This window comes from Salvia splendens, chromosome 19 (genome assembly GCF_004379255.2).
Source record: "Salvia splendens isolate huo1 chromosome 19, SspV2, whole genome shotgun sequence".
NCBI lineage: Eukaryota > Viridiplantae > Streptophyta > Magnoliopsida > Lamiales > Lamiaceae > Salvia > Salvia splendens.
Window position 1 is genome coordinate 26,453,606 of NC_056050.1, and position 21,542 is coordinate 26,475,147.

General features: G+C 38.2%; 4 protein-coding genes and 1 non-coding gene across 5 annotated transcripts; 2 read left to right on the forward strand and 3 right to left on the reverse strand.

The window, feature by feature from the left end:
• Positions 1-1,485: 1,485 nt before the first annotated feature.
• Positions 1,486-4,704, reverse strand: LOC121780025 (NAP1-related protein 2-like). The gene is made up of 10 exons (XM_042177542.1): positions 4,415-4,704; positions 3,185-3,307; positions 3,020-3,070; positions 2,850-2,921; positions 2,621-2,734; positions 2,472-2,536; positions 2,259-2,319; positions 2,086-2,142; positions 1,931-1,972; positions 1,486-1,808 (listed from the first exon to the last, which is right to left on the reverse strand). Exons 1-10 carry the CDS (start codon positions 4,538-4,540, stop codon positions 1,749-1,751), a joined length of 771 nt encoding a protein of 256 aa, XP_042033476.1. The 5' UTR covers positions 4,541-4,704; the 3' UTR covers positions 1,486-1,748.
• A 2,409-nt stretch (positions 4,705-7,113) lies between these two features.
• Positions 7,114-8,488, reverse strand: LOC121780023 (protein PHYTOCHROME KINASE SUBSTRATE 3-like). Its single transcript, XM_042177541.1, has one exon. The coding sequence runs from the start codon at positions 8,402-8,404 to the stop codon at positions 7,238-7,240; it is 1,167 nt and encodes a 388-aa protein (XP_042033475.1). The 5' UTR covers positions 8,405-8,488; the 3' UTR covers positions 7,114-7,237.
• Positions 8,489-12,724: 4,236 nt separating this feature from the next.
• LOC121778331 (pentatricopeptide repeat-containing protein At1g74630) lies at positions 12,725-14,880 on the reverse strand. Its single transcript, XM_042175660.1, has one exon. It carries the CDS (start codon positions 14,798-14,800, stop codon positions 12,884-12,886), a length of 1,917 nt encoding a protein of 638 aa, XP_042031594.1. The 5' UTR covers positions 14,801-14,880; the 3' UTR covers positions 12,725-12,883.
• Positions 14,881-16,116: 1,236 nt separating this feature from the next.
• On the forward strand, positions 16,117-16,196 carry TRNAL-CAG. Its single transcript has one exon. It is a non-coding gene; the product is annotated as a tRNA-Leu (tRNA).
• A 1,223-nt stretch (positions 16,197-17,419) lies between these two features.
• Positions 17,420-21,294, forward strand: LOC121778296. Its single transcript, XM_042175618.1, has 3 exons — positions 17,420-18,012; positions 20,450-20,609; positions 20,686-21,294. The coding sequence occupies exons 1-3, from the start codon at positions 17,514-17,516 to the stop codon at positions 21,152-21,154; spliced, it is 1,128 nt and encodes a 375-aa protein (XP_042031552.1). The 5' UTR covers positions 17,420-17,513; the 3' UTR covers positions 21,155-21,294.
• Positions 21,295-21,542: the final 248 nt, after the last annotated feature.

The window sequence follows — 21,542 nt, forward strand, 5'->3', positions numbered from 1 at the left end:
ATATTCTTCAAAAGTTAGTTATAACAAATTTGTTGTAAATTGACTTTAATATCCTTATTGACGTTTTTTGTTGATCGTATTGATATTCCGTGGCTGATGATCTAGGCCCTTGATTTGAATATCTAATGACTATTATTTAATTGTAGTTAATAATTAAGTATTGAGTTAGTAATATAACACACCCCTATCCTATATCAACATGGAAATAAATTAAATCCTGAGTATAATTAAGGAAGATAATATTTATACTAAAGGATTTGGGAAATATTCCTATATCAAATCCTAATGAACATGAAAATAAATTAAATATTGAGTACAATGCACACTAAGGGTTGAAAAGGAAAAAAAAACTCTGTAACACCGTAAATATTATTCCCAAAATCACATGCAACCCTATAAATATTTTCGTTAAAAAATACTTCTTTCGTCCCAAAATAATATGCACTTTGGGTTCGACACGAATTTTGATGCAAAATTTGTAAAGAAAGAGAGGTAGAAAGTAAAAGTAATTAAAGTACTGTTAGAGGAGAATGAGTTCTAATGAGATAAAAGAGTTTTCAAAATTAAAAAATGCATATTTTTGTGGGACAGAGGAGTACATCATAATCAAATGATGGTCTAATTGTAATTTCGCTCCAGCAGTGCAGTACATGCAATCTAGTTGTCGCTGGTGTTGGGATCCTTCTCCATGAACATTCTCGTCCTAGAGTGTACACATAAAAAAACCTAGGTTTATGGTTATATAAATTCTTATATTGTCTACTTAATTTGCTCACTCCAAATCCAAATAGCCACACATAATTCCACTTACGATTCCTTTGATGATATTTCTACTTATGATTCCTTGGCTGATATATCTGATATAATTCCATTAGTTTTTTTTATGGAATAATTGTGAACATATACAAACTTTATTTTTCTGATTGGTTTTCACGGTTACAATATTGACCAGAATTTAACAAACATAATATTCCACGAAAAAACCAGAATTTAAGACATAATATTCCATGAAAAATAGAGCACTTCGTGAATGATACGGTTTTAATATAGAATTAGTAAAGTAAGAGATGATTAAAAAATTAAGAGAGAAGTAATGTTAGTGGAATGTGAGGTCCATATTATTAGTAGGAGAGAAGAGAAAAAAAGAGAGAGAGGAAAAAAAAATAAGAGAGAAATAGTGTTAGTGGAATGTAGGACCCATATTATTAGTAAAATAAAAGGGGAAAAAAGTAAGAGAGAAGTTGTTGAAATCTTTTCTTTTTTTGAACGTGTCCTATTTTTCATGGACAACCAAAAATGACAAATGTGCCCTAATTTTCGTGGACTAGTGGAGTAGTTTTTGTACAATTTCCCCCTAAATAAAATATGATGAAAAATTTATGCAGATAACTTTCGTATAACAAATAACTAGACATTGTACTATATCTTAGTAGAGAGGTGACAACTATAACTGGTGACAGAAGAAAACCAACTAAGTTCCATATCTTGGGAGAAGAATGTGATTCATTTTATCAAAATAGATAAGAGGATGCACGGATCGACAGAGACGGTTCTTACAGTAGATAACGCGAGCTAGCTATACTTTCCGGTGGGGCCATCAATGCCACGAGAAATAATGAAACAAAATTAGAAGTACGAATACCCAACGCCACAAATTCAAACAGAGACGATTAGGTTCAAATCCTCTCTTGTAGAAACCTATAAACCTGTTTAGTTGATGAAAACCAAACTTTCTGGAGACGCCTCGTTTAATCTTTATTTTCGTCATCCTCTTCTTCATCATCTTCAGAGCCATCACTGTCCTTGTCCTGCAATGGTGTTTAAATTGAACTGCTTAATAATTTTCATAAACGCTTCAAAATCTAGTTTGAGAAGAGTGATATGGAAGCCTCCTTCGGAAGTAGCAAGTCATGTAAGGGTATCCTCTTACCTCATCATCATCCATTACGAATTCCTCTTCATCAGCGCCCTCCTAAAGCAAGATCGTTTAGGAAAGTGCAGAGTTAGAAAGTGGACCATAGAAAGCATGAATTGGAAAAAATTGTAGAAAGTGTACATCGAAGGAAGTTAGGGAATAATGCATACATTGTTAAAATAATTGAGGGGATTTGGCCATAAATCCTCCTTGATAATTTCAGCAATCTGCTTTAGACGGCAAGACAAAAAAATTCATAAAAATTTATTCTTTGTTTTGAAAAAGGGTGCGTAAAATGTAAATAAAGCCTAAGCTCATTCGATAATAAGCCTGAGAAGTTTACCTCATCGTCAATCTCTACCATGTCACCAGTATGCTGGCTTTCGTTGAACCAGGAAAAGAAGCTGCATTTCAAAGCGTATTTAGTCTCAAAAATAATCATCACAGTAAATACAAGACTTTAGATGAATCGTGATCATACGCCAATTTCTACCAGCTCCAGCAAGAATCGGAGGGAATAAATGAATAGCAGAAGAGGATAACGGAAGGTACCAACCTCTCCTCAGTTTGAGGTCGCTTGTTTCCTTTCTTCTCTTCAGCAGCAACACCATTAGCAATACCCTTCAAATGCCAGAGAGGCACAATAGACTCAATCTCCTTTCAAAGTATAGGGCTGTATTCTAAAAGCTATAAATTGAAGCTTACCATGCCTTCTTTCCATTTTATCGATGTTGATGAGATTTTGGTTGTACCTTCCTCAAGGAACGTAAAGGTCTTTGTGAGCTTCGTCTCTTCAAAGTAAGGGTTGGGTTTAAATTCCTGACATAAAAAACACAAGGGATTTTCGAATGAGATCAAACCTTCAAATGGACTAGACGTAAATCATACTTCCAACAACAGACATCATCCAGAATTAGCAAAGATAAAAGCTCACAAATGTGATGGAGTAACCGCATTTCACATCTTTGCAATCCTCGACTTCCAGGTTAATCAAATACTTAAATATCTGGCATATGAAAAAGGAAATAACTTAAACGTCAATGTTTATAATAATTAACGTTGTCTATTGACTATTCTTAATAAACGACAGAAAAAAATGAAAACCTTCTGGTCCTCATCAGACAAAAGTTCGCTGAGAGCAGGGTGACTCATAAACTGCCAGAGCAAAGGGAACATTAAGTAGGAAAAGAACAATTTTAAGCAGCGGAAAGATTTACCAAGAAAAGTCATACTACATAATTAATCTATTAAATGTTATAAACCACTCACAGCAGTCAGCCAGAAATCAGGAATGGATTTAATTATTTCATTTCGCTTATCATAGACAGGCTTCCGTATTTCATTGTACTTCTGTTCCAGTTCCAGGACCTTTTCACTTGCTTCTTCATTGATCTGGAAGCACATAGAAAACAGAAAAACTCGTTACTATCTATCGCATCCACTTTGGGCTGTATCTGCATTGAGCAGAATAACAAGTTCAAGTGATCGATTACGAAATTAATGACCATCGAGAAAATAAAATGAAAGAACAAGATCAATAATCCCAAGAGAATCATGCCATGTAGAACAGAGCAATATATGTGATGAAGGCAAATGTTACCATCTTCATATGAAAAAACTAGCTTTGCAGTTTCTGACAAGAACAGGAATAAGCCAGCATACATACGAAAGTCTATATTCTAGATCCATGATTGATGATTCAAAACAGGACACAGGCATTAAAATGTACAAAAACAATCTCTTCTAAACCTAATATCATATCAATATCATCATAAATAAATAAAGGCTGGAATAACTTTAGTAGCATTGAACTCCATTCTCAACCATAATGGTCATAAAACTTGAGCATCACTCAAGTATTGAACAGTAACCCATCACCAAAAAGAAGAGCGTAATGTTAGTCTGTTTTCACAACTTTTACATTTGATATTCAGCTCGACATCGCCAAAAATGAACGAAAACCAAAGTTTTACCTTGCTGGAGCCTAAGCTAAAACCGAAGGTGTTTAATTTCATATGCTACTAGGCTAGTTAATTCTATGGTGTATAACCTCTTTTTCGAAAGGTACGTGCCATGCCCTACACCTTGCCCGTTAAACAATTATACCTTAAAAGCAAGCAAATTGCTAAAGCCTGAAACATCCACTCATCAGCCTCTAAAATACACTGAAAATTAGAAATCCAATTACAAAACCAATCTCATAGCACAAAAAAATCACACAACACCTTAAATAGAAAAACACTACACTCTATCTTCTGTAAAGTATTTCCAATTATATAATAATTTCAAATTCACAAACAAAAGATGAAGAATTTCCCTCTGATTCAATCCATATTCCAAAATTAGCAATGGCTCAACTCCCACTCACTCTTAAACACTTCAAATTGTTCAATTCCGTTCCCCTTTTTCTTTCTAAACAATAAAACAACCATTAAATCAACAGAGAAAATCACAATTCCCTCAATTCCCAACAAAATCAACATGAGAAATCGGACTCACCTTGTCAAGCTCGTCTTGAAATTCCTGAAGCTTCTCGATTGAGATTACGAGCTCGCCGTCAATCTGCTCGGTGTCATTGCTCTCTTCATCAGCTCCTCCCACTTTCTGCTTCTTCTCCGCTCCCATATCTCTCCGCAAAATTTACACAAAATAAAAAAAAAATCAGTCTTTGGATTTCGATTGATAATTTGAGGGATGGCCTTAAACCCTAAATAAACCCAAAGAGAGAGAAGATGGAAATTTAGGGATTAGGGTTCCGATTGATATTTGATGCACTGAATTATAAGAATTAGGTAATGAGAAAATACTAATAAAGTGAGAATTGTGATAATCCAAAGAATCTCATCATTAATTTTGTCTAAGCCCAATCTAATCTTTCCATTTTTCTTAATTGCCATAATTTCTAATTAATGTCATCAATTTTATTTGAAACTATAGGTGGCATAATTATTAATGACAATTGTGTCATCCAAATATCAGTATTGCATAATGTGATTAATTGAATCTATGTTGGTTGTTTCTATTTAAGAGTATTTTGAGTTTCGAATTCGGGTGGAGTTTGTTATGTTGAAGTAATTAAAGTTCGACTAATTTATTTTATTATATAATTAATAAATAAAAATGTGATTAACATTTCATTCACGAATAAGATACTCGTAATTAAGTTTTTCTTGACAATAATAAATTAACATAAGACCGAGGGTCTACCAACTCACCATTTTTAAGCTCCACTATTGGTCATATGGCTTAGGGTAGTACTCCATTTCTCAATCATTTCTTAGTAAGATTAAACTTGATGATATATTAAATTTTAAAATCTTGATTTTTTTTTCTAATGTTAGATTGTGATTGTTCTCTTAAGACCTTATAATTTTTTCATACCCACACATTTCAAGTTACTACTGTTGGAATAATTAAAATTTATCTAAATATTAAATATATATGTATAAATAGGAGGTTTGGGCTTGTCTGTTTATTGCAGATGATTAATGGGCCAAAATTGGTTTGGGTCAAGATAGAAGTTATTAGTAGTTAGTACTACTATATTTTGCAATTATGTATGGCATTCGACTATTTTATACATTATGGGGTGTTCGGTTTGCAAGATTGTATCTCATGATTAAATTAGTAGTGTGTTTGGTTCATAAGATTTAGTCCCCCAACTCAATCCTAGATGGATAATCAGGTTCATAAGATTTAGTCCCCCAACTCAATCCTAGATGGATAATCATAGGATAATTAGTCATAGCTAACCCCCTATGACTAAAATAATCTCACAACTCAATCCTAGATTGTATCTTATATTATTTTATCTTGAAAACCGAACGCCACCTATGTATTATTTTATACATACAACCATAATATTTCTAACACATTATCAAGAGATCCCTATTTAATTCGACGTGGTCCAATTTTATTTATTTTAAGTGTATTTTGTTCAAACCTATAAATATAACTATACTATAATTACATATGAAATTGACGTTCCACCTATATTTGGTCCCTTGGAGAAACATTCCATTCCGGGACCTCTTCCTTGAGTTAATACGTCTATGACAACTAAATATCTAAATTAAAAAAATAGGAGTAAGATATAACCAATCGAAATTTAACAGAAAATAAATTTATGATTAAATCGCATGGAGTAGAGTGTGTGAATTCAAGACGGCATCGCTAGAGTTTCAAAACCCTAGCATGACGAAGAAGATGGTCGGGCGGTGGCAAATCCGACCTGCGGGATCTAGGGTTAATGTGTGACAGACTATGTTTTGTTTAATACACGTAGTCAACCACGTCTTTAATTTTACATAGGTATGCGTGACATTAATAAATTCAAACATATAGTATGCTGCAATTTTCGCCATGAGAAAATTGAGAAAAAATGTCAAAGTTACGGTATAATCTATTTTCAAAGTTTTGAAATTGTTCAGAAATTGGCAAAGTTTGATGGAGTAATTTTTACGGTAACCTAATCTTTTATATACCTGTGAACTTAAGAAAAATAGGCTCACTAGAGATGCTACCAATTTGTACCCATTGAATTATACATTACATAAGTGCAAACATTTTATTGAACATGAAATTATTAACATATGTAGGACCTTCAACTGCAAAGAAACACATGTATGTCAACATGCAAATAATAGAATTGTTGGTATTTATGTCACAAAAGCAAACATTCTTGGTGACCCCAACTCAAGAATCTCCACAATATTTAATCACACAACAAAACACAGACAAAACAATTAGTGCATCAAACTTTCGATTCCCTCAGACAAGAAACGCCCACCTCAACATATATACACAATCTTTTTAGGGTTTTCAACACACACATGTTCTACCTTTGGATGACACAAAAAACACACCCAAATTGCAAAACAAAAAGCCTTGTTACACGGCATCCTCAATCATCATGTACTATAACATAATCATAATCAACAAAATTAATTAATAATATCATGAATTGGCTATGGAATCACAAATTTTTAAAAATTCTCAATTGTCTCATCCAACCAAATACGAAGTGGTTTAGCTGTACACGTCGTCACATTCATACATGTTTGTGTCACAATTGATCCATATTACCAAAAATTTATACGTGTGCGCGAACTCTGCATCGCATTTATCTTGCGAAATCGACACGAGACCAATGAGAATTTTGAAACTTTGTGATTTATCATTCAAATTTGGATCGAAATGTTCAGAACAAACCATAATTTGATCAAACTTTGTAAATTTACATACAATTAACCCTTAATAGTATTGAAACTATACTCTCACACACATACATAAACAACAAATTGATGATTGTTGATTGATTGATTAATTAATTAGGGTTTTGTTCTTAACCTTAACACACACATTCTCATTAGCAACATCCACAGCTTTAACACTCTTGCACCCTAGCAATCCATGAGAAGGCCTACTCTTCTGCCCTTGGTTGCTATTAGCCCTCGGTTTCGCCGCCGCCGCGGCGACGCTGACGCTGTCGTCGTTGAACTCCGACAGCGCGGACGAGAAATCGGCCGCACTGGCGGTGACGACGCTCCACTGGATGGAGGCCTCGCTCGGCGCGTACAGCGACGTGGCGGGGCTCATTACGCAGCTCGGCTCGTTGTCGGCGGCGGCGTCCGCGCCTTCTAGAACCGAGTAGATGCTTCCGGAAACGTCCTCGATCTCGAACAAATCCGAGCTGCCGTCGCTCTCCGCGTCGCCGCCGCCGCCGCCGCTGCTTCCGATGGTTGAAGTCGGGAGGTTGTTGCTCCCGCCCACCGGAATCGCGTCCCACGTCAGCATCGACAGCTTCCGCTCCATGTTCGTCGCCACGTCATTTCGCCCTTTCGAAACCCTAATTTTGCGAGACGATCCGAAGACTTCAATCGATCGCCGCGACTCTTCGATCTTCTCAATTAGCTGATTCTTCGCCGGAGAGACGACGAATTCGTTGATTCGGACGGATTTATTGCCGAAGCAGGGGCTTCTGCAGCTGAATCCGGTGAAGAGGCGAGCGGCGGTAACTGCGGAGGCGGCGGCGGCTTTCTTCTGCTTTAATTGAATCGATTGATTTGATCGGAGGAGATTGGTTTGGCTGTTCGACGTTGTAGCGGCGGACAATTCCGACTCCGATCCCGATCCCGAGGTCGTGGCGGCGCGGCGGGGGGCTGCGGCGGCGGCGGTGGTGGGGTATTGAAGCTTCATAGTATTAAAGTAGCGGTCGGCGCCGAAGACACCGATCTCGGCGGATTGGTGGGAGAAGGAGAAGGCGGCGGTGGGGTCCGGGACGGGGGCGGGGACTTGGAAGAGGAGGTTGTGGTCCGAGGCGCGGGAGAACGAGTCGACTCGGAGGCCGCCGCCGCCGGAGAATTTGATGGTCATGTTGTTGTGGTCTTGGGCGGAGACGCGGTGGACGAGGCTCTCTTTGGCTTTATCGAGGTAGCACGAGAACGAATCAACGCGAAGGCTACCGTTGCTGCCGTCTTGAGTCTCCATTGATGTGTATCGAATAATGATACGGAGATTATCAGCTCACTTCCGAAATAAAATAAATGTAAAGATGTTAATAGAGTGAGAGAGAGAGAGATCGGAGTGAAGGTTTTTGAAGAGGAGGTGGGGTTTAAGTAGGAATGGAGAGGGGAAGATAAGAGCAAAGACAAAGGGAGCCTACATGCTTGTGAGTTGTAGCCACTTTAATTGTTAAATCATTTTTTGGTTGTAATGGTTTTAGGGTTTGGGATGTTGTTTTTATTTAATGTTTCATGTAGTATTAGTATTGTATAATATTTATGTGAAGAAATGATTAGAGTGTATCTATGATCGATCGATTGATTGATTCATTCTAATTTAGTGGATTTAGTTTATGGTTGGATGAGGTTAAAGCTAGGTTATTGGGTTGTAAGTGTATGCATGTGTTATGAAATGACAGATTTAAGCATTATTCGTCCACGAATAAATGTTTCCTTTAGTAAAAATAGGAAAATTGAAATGAATTAAACATTTGATAATGGATATTTTAAAATGAAAATATAAGACATTTAATGACAAATAGAAAATAGAAAGAGTATAAATATGGTAACATACGTAACAATTGACCAAATAAAAATGAACGCTATTGCCATGCGCGCACATAAGAATTGTCATTTTATTACATTCAAACCATGTAAATTCTTTGATGTAATTCACAGGGCACGAAACATCTAACTAAAAGTAATAATTAAATGACAATTTAGCCAATTTTAATTTGTTCATAACTTTTTTTTTTTCCAAAAAAAGCCAGTTATTTTTTTATTCATGACAAGTGACAACTCACTCTTAGTTTAATAAAAATGTCACTTTCAAACCTCATATATATACCGAATGTGTATATAATGTGATTAATATTTGGACTCATATTTCAGTAATTAAATTGATATGCACGTCCCATTTGATCCAGTTATATTATCACAGCTTGCTCAGACCTCTCTCACTCAAGTTGCAGAAATATCGACATCAAACAAATACAAACTTTGGAAAACAGGATTAATTTCAAGAATAAATTAAATGGAGGCATGTGTAAGAGTCACTATAATAGTTATAATTGAATATGATATATACATATATGTATGAGTATTTATCACATTGTATTGAGTTTAGAGTCATTTAAGAGGAGGGGCTGAAAATTCTGAGTTAGAGAGGTTTGTATTAAGTTAAAGTGGTGGCTGAAAAACAAGGCTCAAGGGCATCCATTCATTCAACAATGTGTAGGGACAACATTGTCCATTTCACAATAATATTTTCCTATTTAAATCATCAAATATTTTATGCTCCAAGTAAGTTGTGCACATAATTTGGTGGACGGTATGTGATCAAGCCATTAATGGGAAAGACCATATATTAATTTTAATTCGAATTGTATATGAACGTCGGAGCAAAAGTAGGGAGTTATCGTCGGTGCATAGGCACATACAAGAAGCGAACACCTACATCTGAAGTGGGGCGATGAATGAATCAAAACGCACCAGAATGAGAGAGATTATGAGAATATAGAGATATGAAACTTTATATTCAATGAGAGCTTAGCAGATTTGATATGGATTAATTACTCATACTAACAAGATGCATCTTTTTTGAGAAACATAGAGTTGCAAGTGTAGATTAGGTTCATGAGTCACTACCGTATCCAATCGTGTTAATTATGGTGGTGTTTGGTTTAATGGTTTAGATAAGAACGAGCCTTATAAATGTTGTTCGATTAGACAAGAAGAGTTTGATAATTTATTTTATGACGTAAGATCAGTTTTGATTTATGAGTCTTATCATTCTCTTCGTGATAATGTTTAATTTTGGATAATCTCATAATGTTTCAATATAGGAATATCTCGGGACAAACTAATGTTAAGCAACCTATGATATATAGATTGGGATTGAAAATATAGTAGGTCCATTTGAGAATGGGCCTATAGGCATTTGGGCCAATTCGTTTGGGCCATAGTTAGATGTGTTCTACATATTGGGCTTTTCTTCATATTTTTTATAATTACTAATTAATCAAAAATCACAATTAATTCATGATTATAATTAAGCCTAATTAACTACTCTCACCATTCACATAAAAATATGCAGCATTTGCTATACAGGATATGTAGTTTTCCTTTTCGAACATACCCCACAATTTATTTTATATTTTTCTAAAGAGCATCCAAGAAAATAAAAGAAGAAATAAAAATAACCCTATGCCCGTCACAAAATTTTAATTAATGAAAGTGAAGTGATATCCCAACAAAACACTTCATCAATTTGAATTTGCTAAAAGCAAGGTTTAAGATTCAAATTTTATCAGGAAATTGCCACTTTATCTTTACCAAATATGAATGAATCCATTAATGAGGATTTATGCACCTAGCATGCTAGTAGATTTTGTGCATTAATATAAGGAATTGCATTTCTTGCCATTAATATGTAATCTCTTAACTATTTTTCCAAGTTAAAAACAAAATACACGCCAAAGTATATATTGTGATTTATTTGGTTTCAATCTGAAAGGAATGGCAGTACAATAAATCTATAAATTAAAAAAATGTTCACAATCAAACAAACATACAAAAAATCTATAAAAAGTACCAAAATATTCCTAATGTAAACATAACGAGTGAACATTGTGAATTCCCAATGTTTTGAGCGAAAAAAAACTTGGGGTGTAGATAGTGATGCTAGGAAATTGATGATAGGAATATGGCTGAATAAAACCAGGTGTCGAAAGTTTGAGCGGATTGGCACGTACATGTAATGGTGGTTCGAAGATATATTCCATTATCCAGGATCTTGCATCTCCATAGTTGTCCATCTTCCAAATTTTATACCGTGTAGGACTTGATGTATCGCATAAACATAGCCGGTCCTCTAAAATGCATAGCCGATATCCCGAATATAATAACATCCAACGTGTATCTTCAGGAAATCTCAAGAAACGCACATTAAGGGGTTAAAGAGGAAAACTGGTAAAGAGCTCTGTTTCAAGATCAAAGCAACAAACCACTCGTCATGTCTTGACAAACATAAGCCATGAATTGTTTCGCAAGCATACCATCCTCTTCTATTAGATCGCGCCATAACTTACAAACGCTCCAACACATCACAATGCATCTTATCGGGAGTCTTGTAAGGATGTCTCTCCATATTTCTTGCGGTATCCATATTTCTTTCAAATCTTTCTTGCAAGGATCTCTCTCCATATTACTTTGACGGCGGCTTATTAAAAGTAAGGTTTAATTAGGGTTAGAAACATCAAACATGATAATAATTCTTTTCGTACATATTTATAATCTAGGATTTTTATATATATTAAATAAATCCTAATCAATATCGAAATAAATCAAATCCTGCATATAATTAAGGAAGATAAAATTCGATGAAATCCTAACAACATGCGCAGAAGAACGTTGGGCCGAAGAAAAAGAATTGGGCATTGTAAGGAAAAGAAATTTGGGGGCCCAAGTCCACGTAGTTACAAGATACGATTCCTTATTGATTACTGCCGTCTCCGTCCGCGAATAAGAGTCTCATTACATCCGGCACGAATTTTAAGAAATGTTAAGAAAATTAGGTGGAAAAAAGTTAGTAGAGTATAGGTCTCATTTATATAATAATTTTAAATGAAATGTGAGTGGGATTGAGTTAGTGGAATATGTGGTCTCTTTACCATTTATAATACTCCATCAGTCTGTGAAATTTTGTCAAGTTTTTCTATTTTAGTCTATTCGTGAAAAATTGTCAACTTTGCATTTTTACTATTTTTGGTTTATGGACTCCACATTCCACTAACTCTTCCACTCACATTCTATTATAAAACCACTCCCTCCGTCCCACTTAAGATGACACATTTTTTATTTTAGTTTGTCCCAACTAAGATGTCACATTTCCTTTTTTGGAAAGTTTCCCTGTCCAATTAATAATACACCAACCACTTTTTCTCACACCTATTAAAATATTCAGATTTCTTTATCTCTCTATTATAATACTTACACCCACATTTTCTCTCTCTAATTAAATACTTCAACCAATAATTCTTAAAATCTCGTGCCAGCTAAGAAATGTGTCATCTTAGCCGGGACGGAGGGAGTAATATATAAATGTGGGACCCTCATTCCACTAACTTTTTCAACTCACTTTTCTTCACATTTCTTAAAATCCGTGTCGAGTCAAACTTGGACAACATTTCATGGACGGATGGAGTAATTATGAACAAGGACTCCTATTCGCGGATGAACCAAAATAGAAAAACGGGACTCCAATTCGCGGATGAAATGAGTACTATCTTTTAGTTATTTTATAATCTTAATAAATTATAAATACTAAATAATTAATTGATAAACTATAATTAATACCTAATTAACTACTCTCATCGTTCACATATAACATTAGAACACATCTTATATACCAAAAAAAACAACACCCCTCTTATTTATAAAAAATCACACTTTTTTTCAAGTAATTTCACCAATAATCTTTGCAAGAGCAATTCCCATTCTTGAAACAATGAAACCTACTCCTATCTCTCAGCACAATCTCTAACTCATAAACCTTTGAAATCAACTTCATCACATTATGACAATCCCTACAAACTCTCAAGTTCTTCACAACCCTGACCCTCCGGGCCCCACCCGACCTCGCCATCCCGAACGCGACTGCCAACTTCTCGCTGTGCGCAGCCACCGCGCCCTCCTTCTCCTCCTCCTCCACGTCGTGCAGGACGCTCACAACCTCCGGGACGTACCCTCCTTCAACCCGGATCCTCGACATCACCTCACCGAGCTTCTCGTACGCCTCCCTCGTCGCGTCATCCCCCCTCACACCGGCTACGAACATATACACCATCTTATCGACCTCGATCCTACTCCAGCCCGGGCTCTTCCTCAGCTTGAGCTCCGCCATCGACCTTCTCACCGCGGCCGCGTCCCTCCACTTCCCTGCGACGGCGTAGATGTTTGACAACAGGACGCGGTCGCCAGAGTTGTTTGGATCAATCTCCGAGAGCTTGTCCCTCGCCTTCTCCGCGAGGTGCACGTTTTCGTGGAAGCTGCACGCGCCAAGAAGCGTCCGCCAGATGACGTCGTTGGGGGGGATCGGCATCTGAATCACGAATTCGTACGCACGAGCGAGCTGGCCGGCCCGGCCGTATAGATCAACCATACATCCATAATGCTCAATCTCAGGATCGAGCCTATATAGGTTGGACATTTTATCGAACATCTCACTCCCTTCCTCGACCAGACCAGCGTGCGTGCACGCGTAGAGCAGGGCAACGAACGCGGTAGCATCAGGTTCGACACCAGAGCCCTCCATTTCAAGAAACAGAGCAAGCGCTTCCTCACCGTGACCTTGCATTGCTAGGCCCGCGATCAGCGTTGTCCAAGAGACGATACTCCTCTTCCCTGGCATCCTCTCAAACACGAGACGAGCCATATCCACGCTCCCGCACTTGGAGTAAGTATCCATTAACGCGTTGTTCACAGGAGTGATCCAAATCAAACCAACTTTCTCAACAAAGCAATGCACCATTTTCGCAAACTCCAGCGCCCCTGCTTGCGCGCACGCAGATAGAACCCCGGTTAAGCTCACCTCATTCGGCCTCGTCCCAACCCTACGCAGCCTCAGGAAACACGCAAACGCCTCCTCGTACCAGCCGTGTTGCGCCAGTCCCAGAATCATCGTGCTCCAAGACACTTCATCCTTCAGCGGCATTTCATCAAACACCTTCCCCGCAATCGCGAACTCCCCCAATTTCGCGTACCCTCCGAGCATCAAGTTATACGAGGTCGGGCTCTTCGCCGGCATCGCAGCAAACACCCTCTCCGCACCCCCGACATCTCCGCGCCGGAAGAAAGCTGTCAGCAGCGCGTTCCACGTCACGGTGTTTGGCTCAGGAATTTCGTCGAACACGTCGCGTGCAAACTCAACACGGCCGCATTCACCATACATGCTGACCAAGGTAGTCCCGACGAAGATGTGGGTTTCGAGCCCACGCAGCAGCGCCTGGCAGTGCAGCTGAGCCCCGGTGCGGAGGCAGCGGAGATTCGCGGCGGATTTGAGGGAGAATGCGAGGGTGAAGCTGTCGATTTGGGAGCTGAGATTCCTGAGCATGAGGGAGAAGGTGGAGATGGAGCGGCGGGGGGAGTCGGAATCGGAGAAGCCGCGGATGACGGCGTTGTACATGAAGGCGTTGGGGTTCGGGGAGTGGAGGAGGAGGCGCTCGGCGTAGTCATGGGCGTCGGAGATGTGGACGGCGCAGTGAAGAAGGAGCTTGCCGGCGAAGAGAGGGTCGGCGTCGAGGGAGGATTTGGTGGCGTGGGCTTGCAGTTGTTGGAGGGATCGAAGGGATTTGCAGCTGCTCAAGAGAGATAATTGTTTCATTGCATTTACATTGAAACCATTGTCGTTCCGTTTCACACTCGAAGCTTTGGAAATTGATTTCCTTTTTTCCAAATGATAGAAACAAATTTCTCAAACAGAATTTTTTTTAATTCCAAAAAGGAAGAATTCTTATTTTTAAAGAACGGAGATTGTAATCTTTTTTTAGTGATTGTTTTACAATATTTTTAATTTATAGAAAATGGGTCATATTAATATTGTTTTACAATATTTTTAGTAATTGTATTACAATATTATACCTTATTCCTGTCTATAACAATTCGTACATATTATACTATAGGATTTGGGACATATTTTAGTATAGGATTTGGGAGATATTCTTTATCAAACCCTAATCAATAAGAATAAATAAATCCTGAATATATTTAAGGAAGATAAAATTGGTAGTATACTTTAGGAGAAGAAGACCTTCTAATCTACTGATAATCTTTGGACCACTCAAATTTTAGTCAAGTTCTCTATAAAATCAAACAAGAGATTGATTGTATAACCTAGCTTGCATATTTTAATTTAGGGAAAATAGCAGGAAATAAAATTGGGCCAATTTCGAGTTAATATAAGCAATTGTTTTGATGATTAGAATTTGGAAGTTAATATCTTCAATGTGATCATGTTACAGAAATAAACAATAAAAACATGATTCGTTAAAAAAGAATAGCATGCTAATTAATAGGTAAGAGAATTCATTTCATCTATAAATTTCAAAGTGGTTGTCTGACGTGGGACATTAGAGTCTATAACAATCGAATCTCCCTTAAGCATGGGCGGATCTAGCATTAAGCTAGGAGGGGCGGCATTTGCCCTTGCTCATATTTCCGTATATATGTATGTATAACTTGGTATAAAAATTAATTTTAATTTTTCACTAAATGTCCCTTCTTCAATTTTTAAAATTTGTCTATTAATATTTTTGTCCCATATTAATTTATGGCTCCGCTCATGCATCCTCATTGGTCACGATTTGTTCTAATTTATCTCTGTTGGTCACACAACTGGTTCATCTCCAACAATCAAGCCCCTTTCAGAGCATTCGTCCTCGTTGGCCAATGACTGGTTCTTTGCCTCTCGTTGGACACACGACTAGGTCGTTGCCAACTATCAAGCTCCCTTTAGGGTTAACGTCCTTGTTAGTTAATGTTGGTCTTTGTCAAGCCAACACTCCAAGTTCTCGTCACACAATTGATTCTTTGGTAGGCCACCATTCTAAATTCTCGTTGGTGAGACATATTGTTTTAATAAAATTGGATTGTCTCAACAATAGAACTTCTATTAATTAGTGTTGAAAACAAAATCAATAAGTCAAGATGGCCGAGCGGTCTAAGGCGCCAGTTTCAGGTACTGGTCCGAAAGGGCGTGGGTTCAAATCCCACTCTTGACATATTTTGTTTTAATAAACCATTTCTCTTCTTTTTTCTTTTGTAAATAATTACATTTGCTTTACCTTTTTTATTCACATTTTTTTTGTAAATATATATTCTACTAAGCAGCGTCAATAGCTTTTCCCCTCTCTTCGTTTTTATATATCTAGCCATTAATGTTAATTAAGAAGCTTCTAATATCATAAATTTGACTGATTCTTATATTACAGTGTATATTCTTTTAAAATAATCATGCACACTATATGTATATGAATGTCACTAGTTTCATTACAATAGCAAAAAAAAAGAAAGAAAGAGCAGTTCAACTTAAATAACATTGAAATACTACTAATAATAAGTCAATCGAACCAAATGTAATGAATGTAAACCAAACTAATGTTTAAGTTTGGCCTAACTTTAGTTATTTCGATAAAAGAAATCACGGTTTGCAAACACTACTACATGAAAATAGTAAATTGAACTGGAGTTCGCAACTTCCAAATCGCAATTCTTGAATTCACAAATTTGGATATTCATGATTTGGACTTTCTATTGAGAGCATCAGCAATGACGCCCGTCCCCGCAGAATTCCGACTGGTGTGCCGGAATTTCGCGGTGGACGTCCACTAAGGACACCGCAGTTCCGCGGCGTTACGCGGAATTCCGTCACGATGGGCGACTCCCTCGGACGTCCGCGCGGAATTCTCGTTTATTGCATTAAATTTTTTTAATTGTGGGAAGTCCTTCGGGAAGTCCTTGGGGATGTCTGTCACTGTGCAGTGAGAAATCCTTATGACGTGGCAGTGCAGTGGAAAGTCTGTATGACGTGGCAGAAGGTGTTTTTGGGAATTGCGCGAAAAATTCTGCCTGGAATTCCGCGCCCTGATGATGCTATGATAAAATTGCAAATCATAGCAAAACTATGATTTGACTCATATAATTTGAAAATCATAAGATTGAGTCATTGACATAACTCATTCAAAAATTATATTTTAAACACAAATTTCCTACTCCCTCCGTCCCAAGCTACTCGCACGTTTCCTGTTCGGCACGGGGATTAAGGAATGAGTGATAGACAAAGTCAAATATTACGGCTGTAGTTGATAATTTTTACTAAAAATGGAAAGAGTGCAAGTAACTTGGGACGCCCAGAAAGGAAATAAGTGCAAGTAGCTTGGGACGGAGGGAGTACTATTTTTAAAGGCAATAGTAGAGAAACATTTTCTACCTAACCACCACAAAAATTCAACTAAAAACATAAAAAATTCAAAGATGTAATTAAAGTTAAACCCCCCAAAAAAATCTCCGTGAACTCAGCTGAATTCCGATCGTCATCAATGGCGGCCGCCGCATTTCTCCGTCTTCCGTCAGCATCCCTTTCCCTACCACTCCAATCCTCCCGCCCAATCTCTCCCCGCGTTACCAAATCCCTAATTTTCAAAGTCAAGGCATCGACATCCGTTGACTACTCCTCCCCGTCGAAGCCTATCTCCACGACCAATTCCGGAAGCTGGAAGTGGAAATACGGAGGAAATTCCGTCAATATCCACTTCGAGCGTCTTGAGAACGGCGGCGCCGGCGCCGATCAGCCGCGGAAGGACATCCTTCTGGTGCCGACGATTTCCGACGTTAGCACCGTTGAGGAGTGGAGAGGCGTTGCTGAGGAGATCGTCGGGAGGGACGGCGGCGGGATCAATTGGAGCGCGACGATTGTGGATTGGCCTGGGCTGGGATACTCGGACCGGCCGAAGCTCGATTACAATGCCGATGTGATGGAGAGGTTTTTGGTGGATTTCGTCACTGCGCCGGATAGCCCCGTTGCTAGCTTCGTTGCAGGTGTGTGATTGAGTTGCTTTGATTCGTAATTGCTATTGATTTTATGGTGCTTATTGTTTTGTGATTAGTTATTGTGTTTTCTTCTGTTCTGCGATGGAATAGGTTTGTTGTAGTGAGTAATTTGGGGAAAATTTTTTTGGATATGATGAAACGAAATCTAATTGCCGAAGTTAATATATTGCAGTTGTTTATAAAATGCTTAAAACAGTTTTGTAGCTGTAGCTTAAAAGCCTATAATTTTGGTTTGTTTATTGCAATATTTACCATGGATCAATGTCTACATTTCTGCGAATTGTGTATGCTAAGGAGTCATGGTTATTGTTTGGGATCGAAAGGTCGAAGGTGAAATCTAATAACCTATGTTAACCCTGTTCAAGGTTGTGAGGTTTCTTTTTTTTTGGGGGGGCTCGTTTGTTGGTTGGTAATTGGTATCACATGTTGGATTGAGAGTGATGAAATGGAAGGGGAAAAGATGTAGATAGGATTTGGAGATTACAAGTCGTAGTAAAGGAGACACGAGATTGAACAAAAGTAACAATTTTTCAACAACAAAACGATTCAACTAAGTGTTCACTTTTTTGGAGCTGTTCTTTCTGTTACATTGAAGCTCAGTTCCTTGTTCAAAATTTAAAAACAACTGATAATCCAGCTACCTTTGTGTTAAGCTCCAATGCATTTCCTCTTCTGCATATTGACTCAATGATTTTTCCAGCAGCAAGATATAATGCATTTTCACATTTTTAGTTTGTATTTGAAATGAATTTCGCTTGATTTCCAGTTTCTGTGTTGTGCAATATGTATCTCTACGGTAAGTAAAGCCTCTAAGTTTGGAGAAATTTGTTTGCAATATGTATCTCTACGGTAAGTAAAGCCTCTAAGTTTGGAGAAATTTGTTTGTTTTCTCTCGACCAATTGGTCTTATCAGAGCACGACAACATTCAGTTCATACTCAGTGGAGGATGACATGTCTTTGAGATCACATTAGTTCATGCTTTACTTGATATTTATCATTGCTCCTCTGGAATAGTTGACCCATATTGCTAAAAGAGCCAATTTTCCTATTTACATTCATTAATGCTTGCTGATTTGGGGAAGTCTGATACGGATAGGAGGATGGGAAATAGGGAAGTGGTTTGGCCAAGAATGGGTCAGCAAATTAGTTCCTCAAAAGATGGCAGATCGATGGCCGACTTGGTCAGCTATGCAAGCCAACCGATGGAGAAAAAGGGGGAAGCAGGCGAATTCAAAAGGAAGAAGCGGCAGTTCCTATTTTAATTCCTACTCTCTTGTAATTCAAATATTCTGCAGCCTATAAATATAAGAACGCTAGGGAGAATAGATCATCTTTGGATAGATCAGTTTATTGGACGAGTTATACTCGTAGGCCTCCTTCGTGAGGATTGGCCTCCTTCGGGAGGATTTCCCTTTCTTGTTTTGCTATTCAGTTTCTTTCAATAAAGCCTAGAATTTCTGATTCCAGATTCTATATTATATTCGTGTTCTTCAGCCTTTACTCCTATCAATTGGTGCGGTGAACGATGGTGAATTCCAGGACGGATACGCGATTGGACGGATTGGAGAAGGCTGTAGCAGAGACGAAGTGGCGGTCCCAAAAGCTGGCAGATCGAATCGAGGATTTGAGTTACTCCTATCAAAGTCGACCGACTTGGCATCCACATGTAATTTTGTAAAGGTCCTTTAGTCAAATAAGAGAATCTAGAACCTGATAATTAGATCTCTCTAAGAAAACAAAATCAAGGAAATTGTTAAAGGAATAATGGCAGACGAAAGCAGGAAAATGTAGTAGAGGTGTCTTCGCATTGTCTCTTCAGAGAGAAGAGAGGGCCTATAGATCGTCGAAACAATGGGAGCTGCTGCTGATCATTGTTTCCAGTTCTGTAGGATCTCCATCATACTACTGATAGAACTTTCCGTTTGAATACTTGCTCAATTTCAAATAAGGAAATGGAGCTGGTAAGTACTAAGTTGTAGTTTTAGCTTCATCCATAATATTACACCAACCTAGTATATCAACGCCTTGAATCCTATATTGCAAGTGCATACTATTATACATACTGAGAAATATGCGATGATGTCCCTAGGGATAATACATCACCATGAACCAGTTTTAATTATGTGCAAGTTTGATGTGATTAGATCTAATAGTAAATTTTATTTGAATTGATTATATTGCAGGATTGATGAGCTCAACAGTTTTTATGAGAAGCTTAGGAGTTAGGATGTTTGATTTATCAATCTTCCAATATTCTGTTTGTTAATGTTATCTTGAGTTCATGATGGCCATTCGTCCTGAAGATATAGTCTGAACTTTGTCTTGCAGAATATTTTAGCCGTTTCCGAGAACATCAGTAGAACTACAATAAGATAGTTTTTGCACCGTTTGTTTACAGCTAACGATTGCAGTTTCTGTACACAGATAATGACTATGTGGTCTTCGGAGGAGGGCATGCTGCAACGGTAGCTGTTAAGGCGACAAGAAAAGGTTCCTTGAAGCCACAGGCCATTGCTGCCGTTGCACCAACCTGGGCCGGCCCCCTTCCCATCGTGTTTGGTAAAGATTCGAGTATGGAAACTAGGTATGAACCAACTCACACGCCTTCAGATTAAAGCCAAACCAACAATTTCTTTTCTACCAATTTTGCGAATTTACAGGTACGGCCTTCTAAGAGGGACATTGAGGGCTCCTGCTCTGGGCTGGATGATGTACAACGTTCTTGTCAGCAACGAAAAGTCAATCACGTCGCAGTACAAATCCCACGTGTATGCCGACCCCGAAAACGTCACCCCTGATATTATTGACAGCCGATATGCACTCACCAAAAGAAAGGGGGCCCGTTATGTGCCAGCTGCGTTTCTGACTGGAATGCTCGATCCAGTGGGTTCCAGAGAGGAGTTTGTTCGACTATTCGCTGGACTAGAGGGAAACGTGCCAGTCCTCGTTGTCTCAGCCACGGATGCACCAAAAAGGTCAAAAGCTGAAATGGAGGCTCTAAGGGGAGCAAAGGGTGTAAGCAAATTCGTGGAAGTCCCGGGCGCTCTTCTGCCTCAGGAGGAGTATCCGAAGGTTGTTGCCGAAGAACTGTACCGGTTTTTGCTGGAGAATTTTGAATCGAAAGCTTAAAGAAACTGAGAAGAGAGGTAAATCATCACATCAAAGTCATATATATACATTTCTTTAGTGTGTCATGCTCTTATGTGTGATAGTTTTGTGGATTAAAAACATAAAACATTTACTTCTAGACTTGCAATTCTGATGTTAAACGTTCCATTTGTTTGCTTTGAGGCTCTTTCTCGAAACAGTCGTACTCGAACGAGCTGTACTCCTGTGCGGGCTTGCACGCTAGCCCGCACAATGTGTGTGGTTAGACCGAACCCGGTCTGTCTTGTCTTGAATCGTTCTTTATAAAATAGTAAATTTATTGCATTAAAAAATATTAATCATATTTTAGTAAAACAACAACAAAATTTTATCCCAAGAAGTGTCATTTTTTAGTTGGAATACATAATCA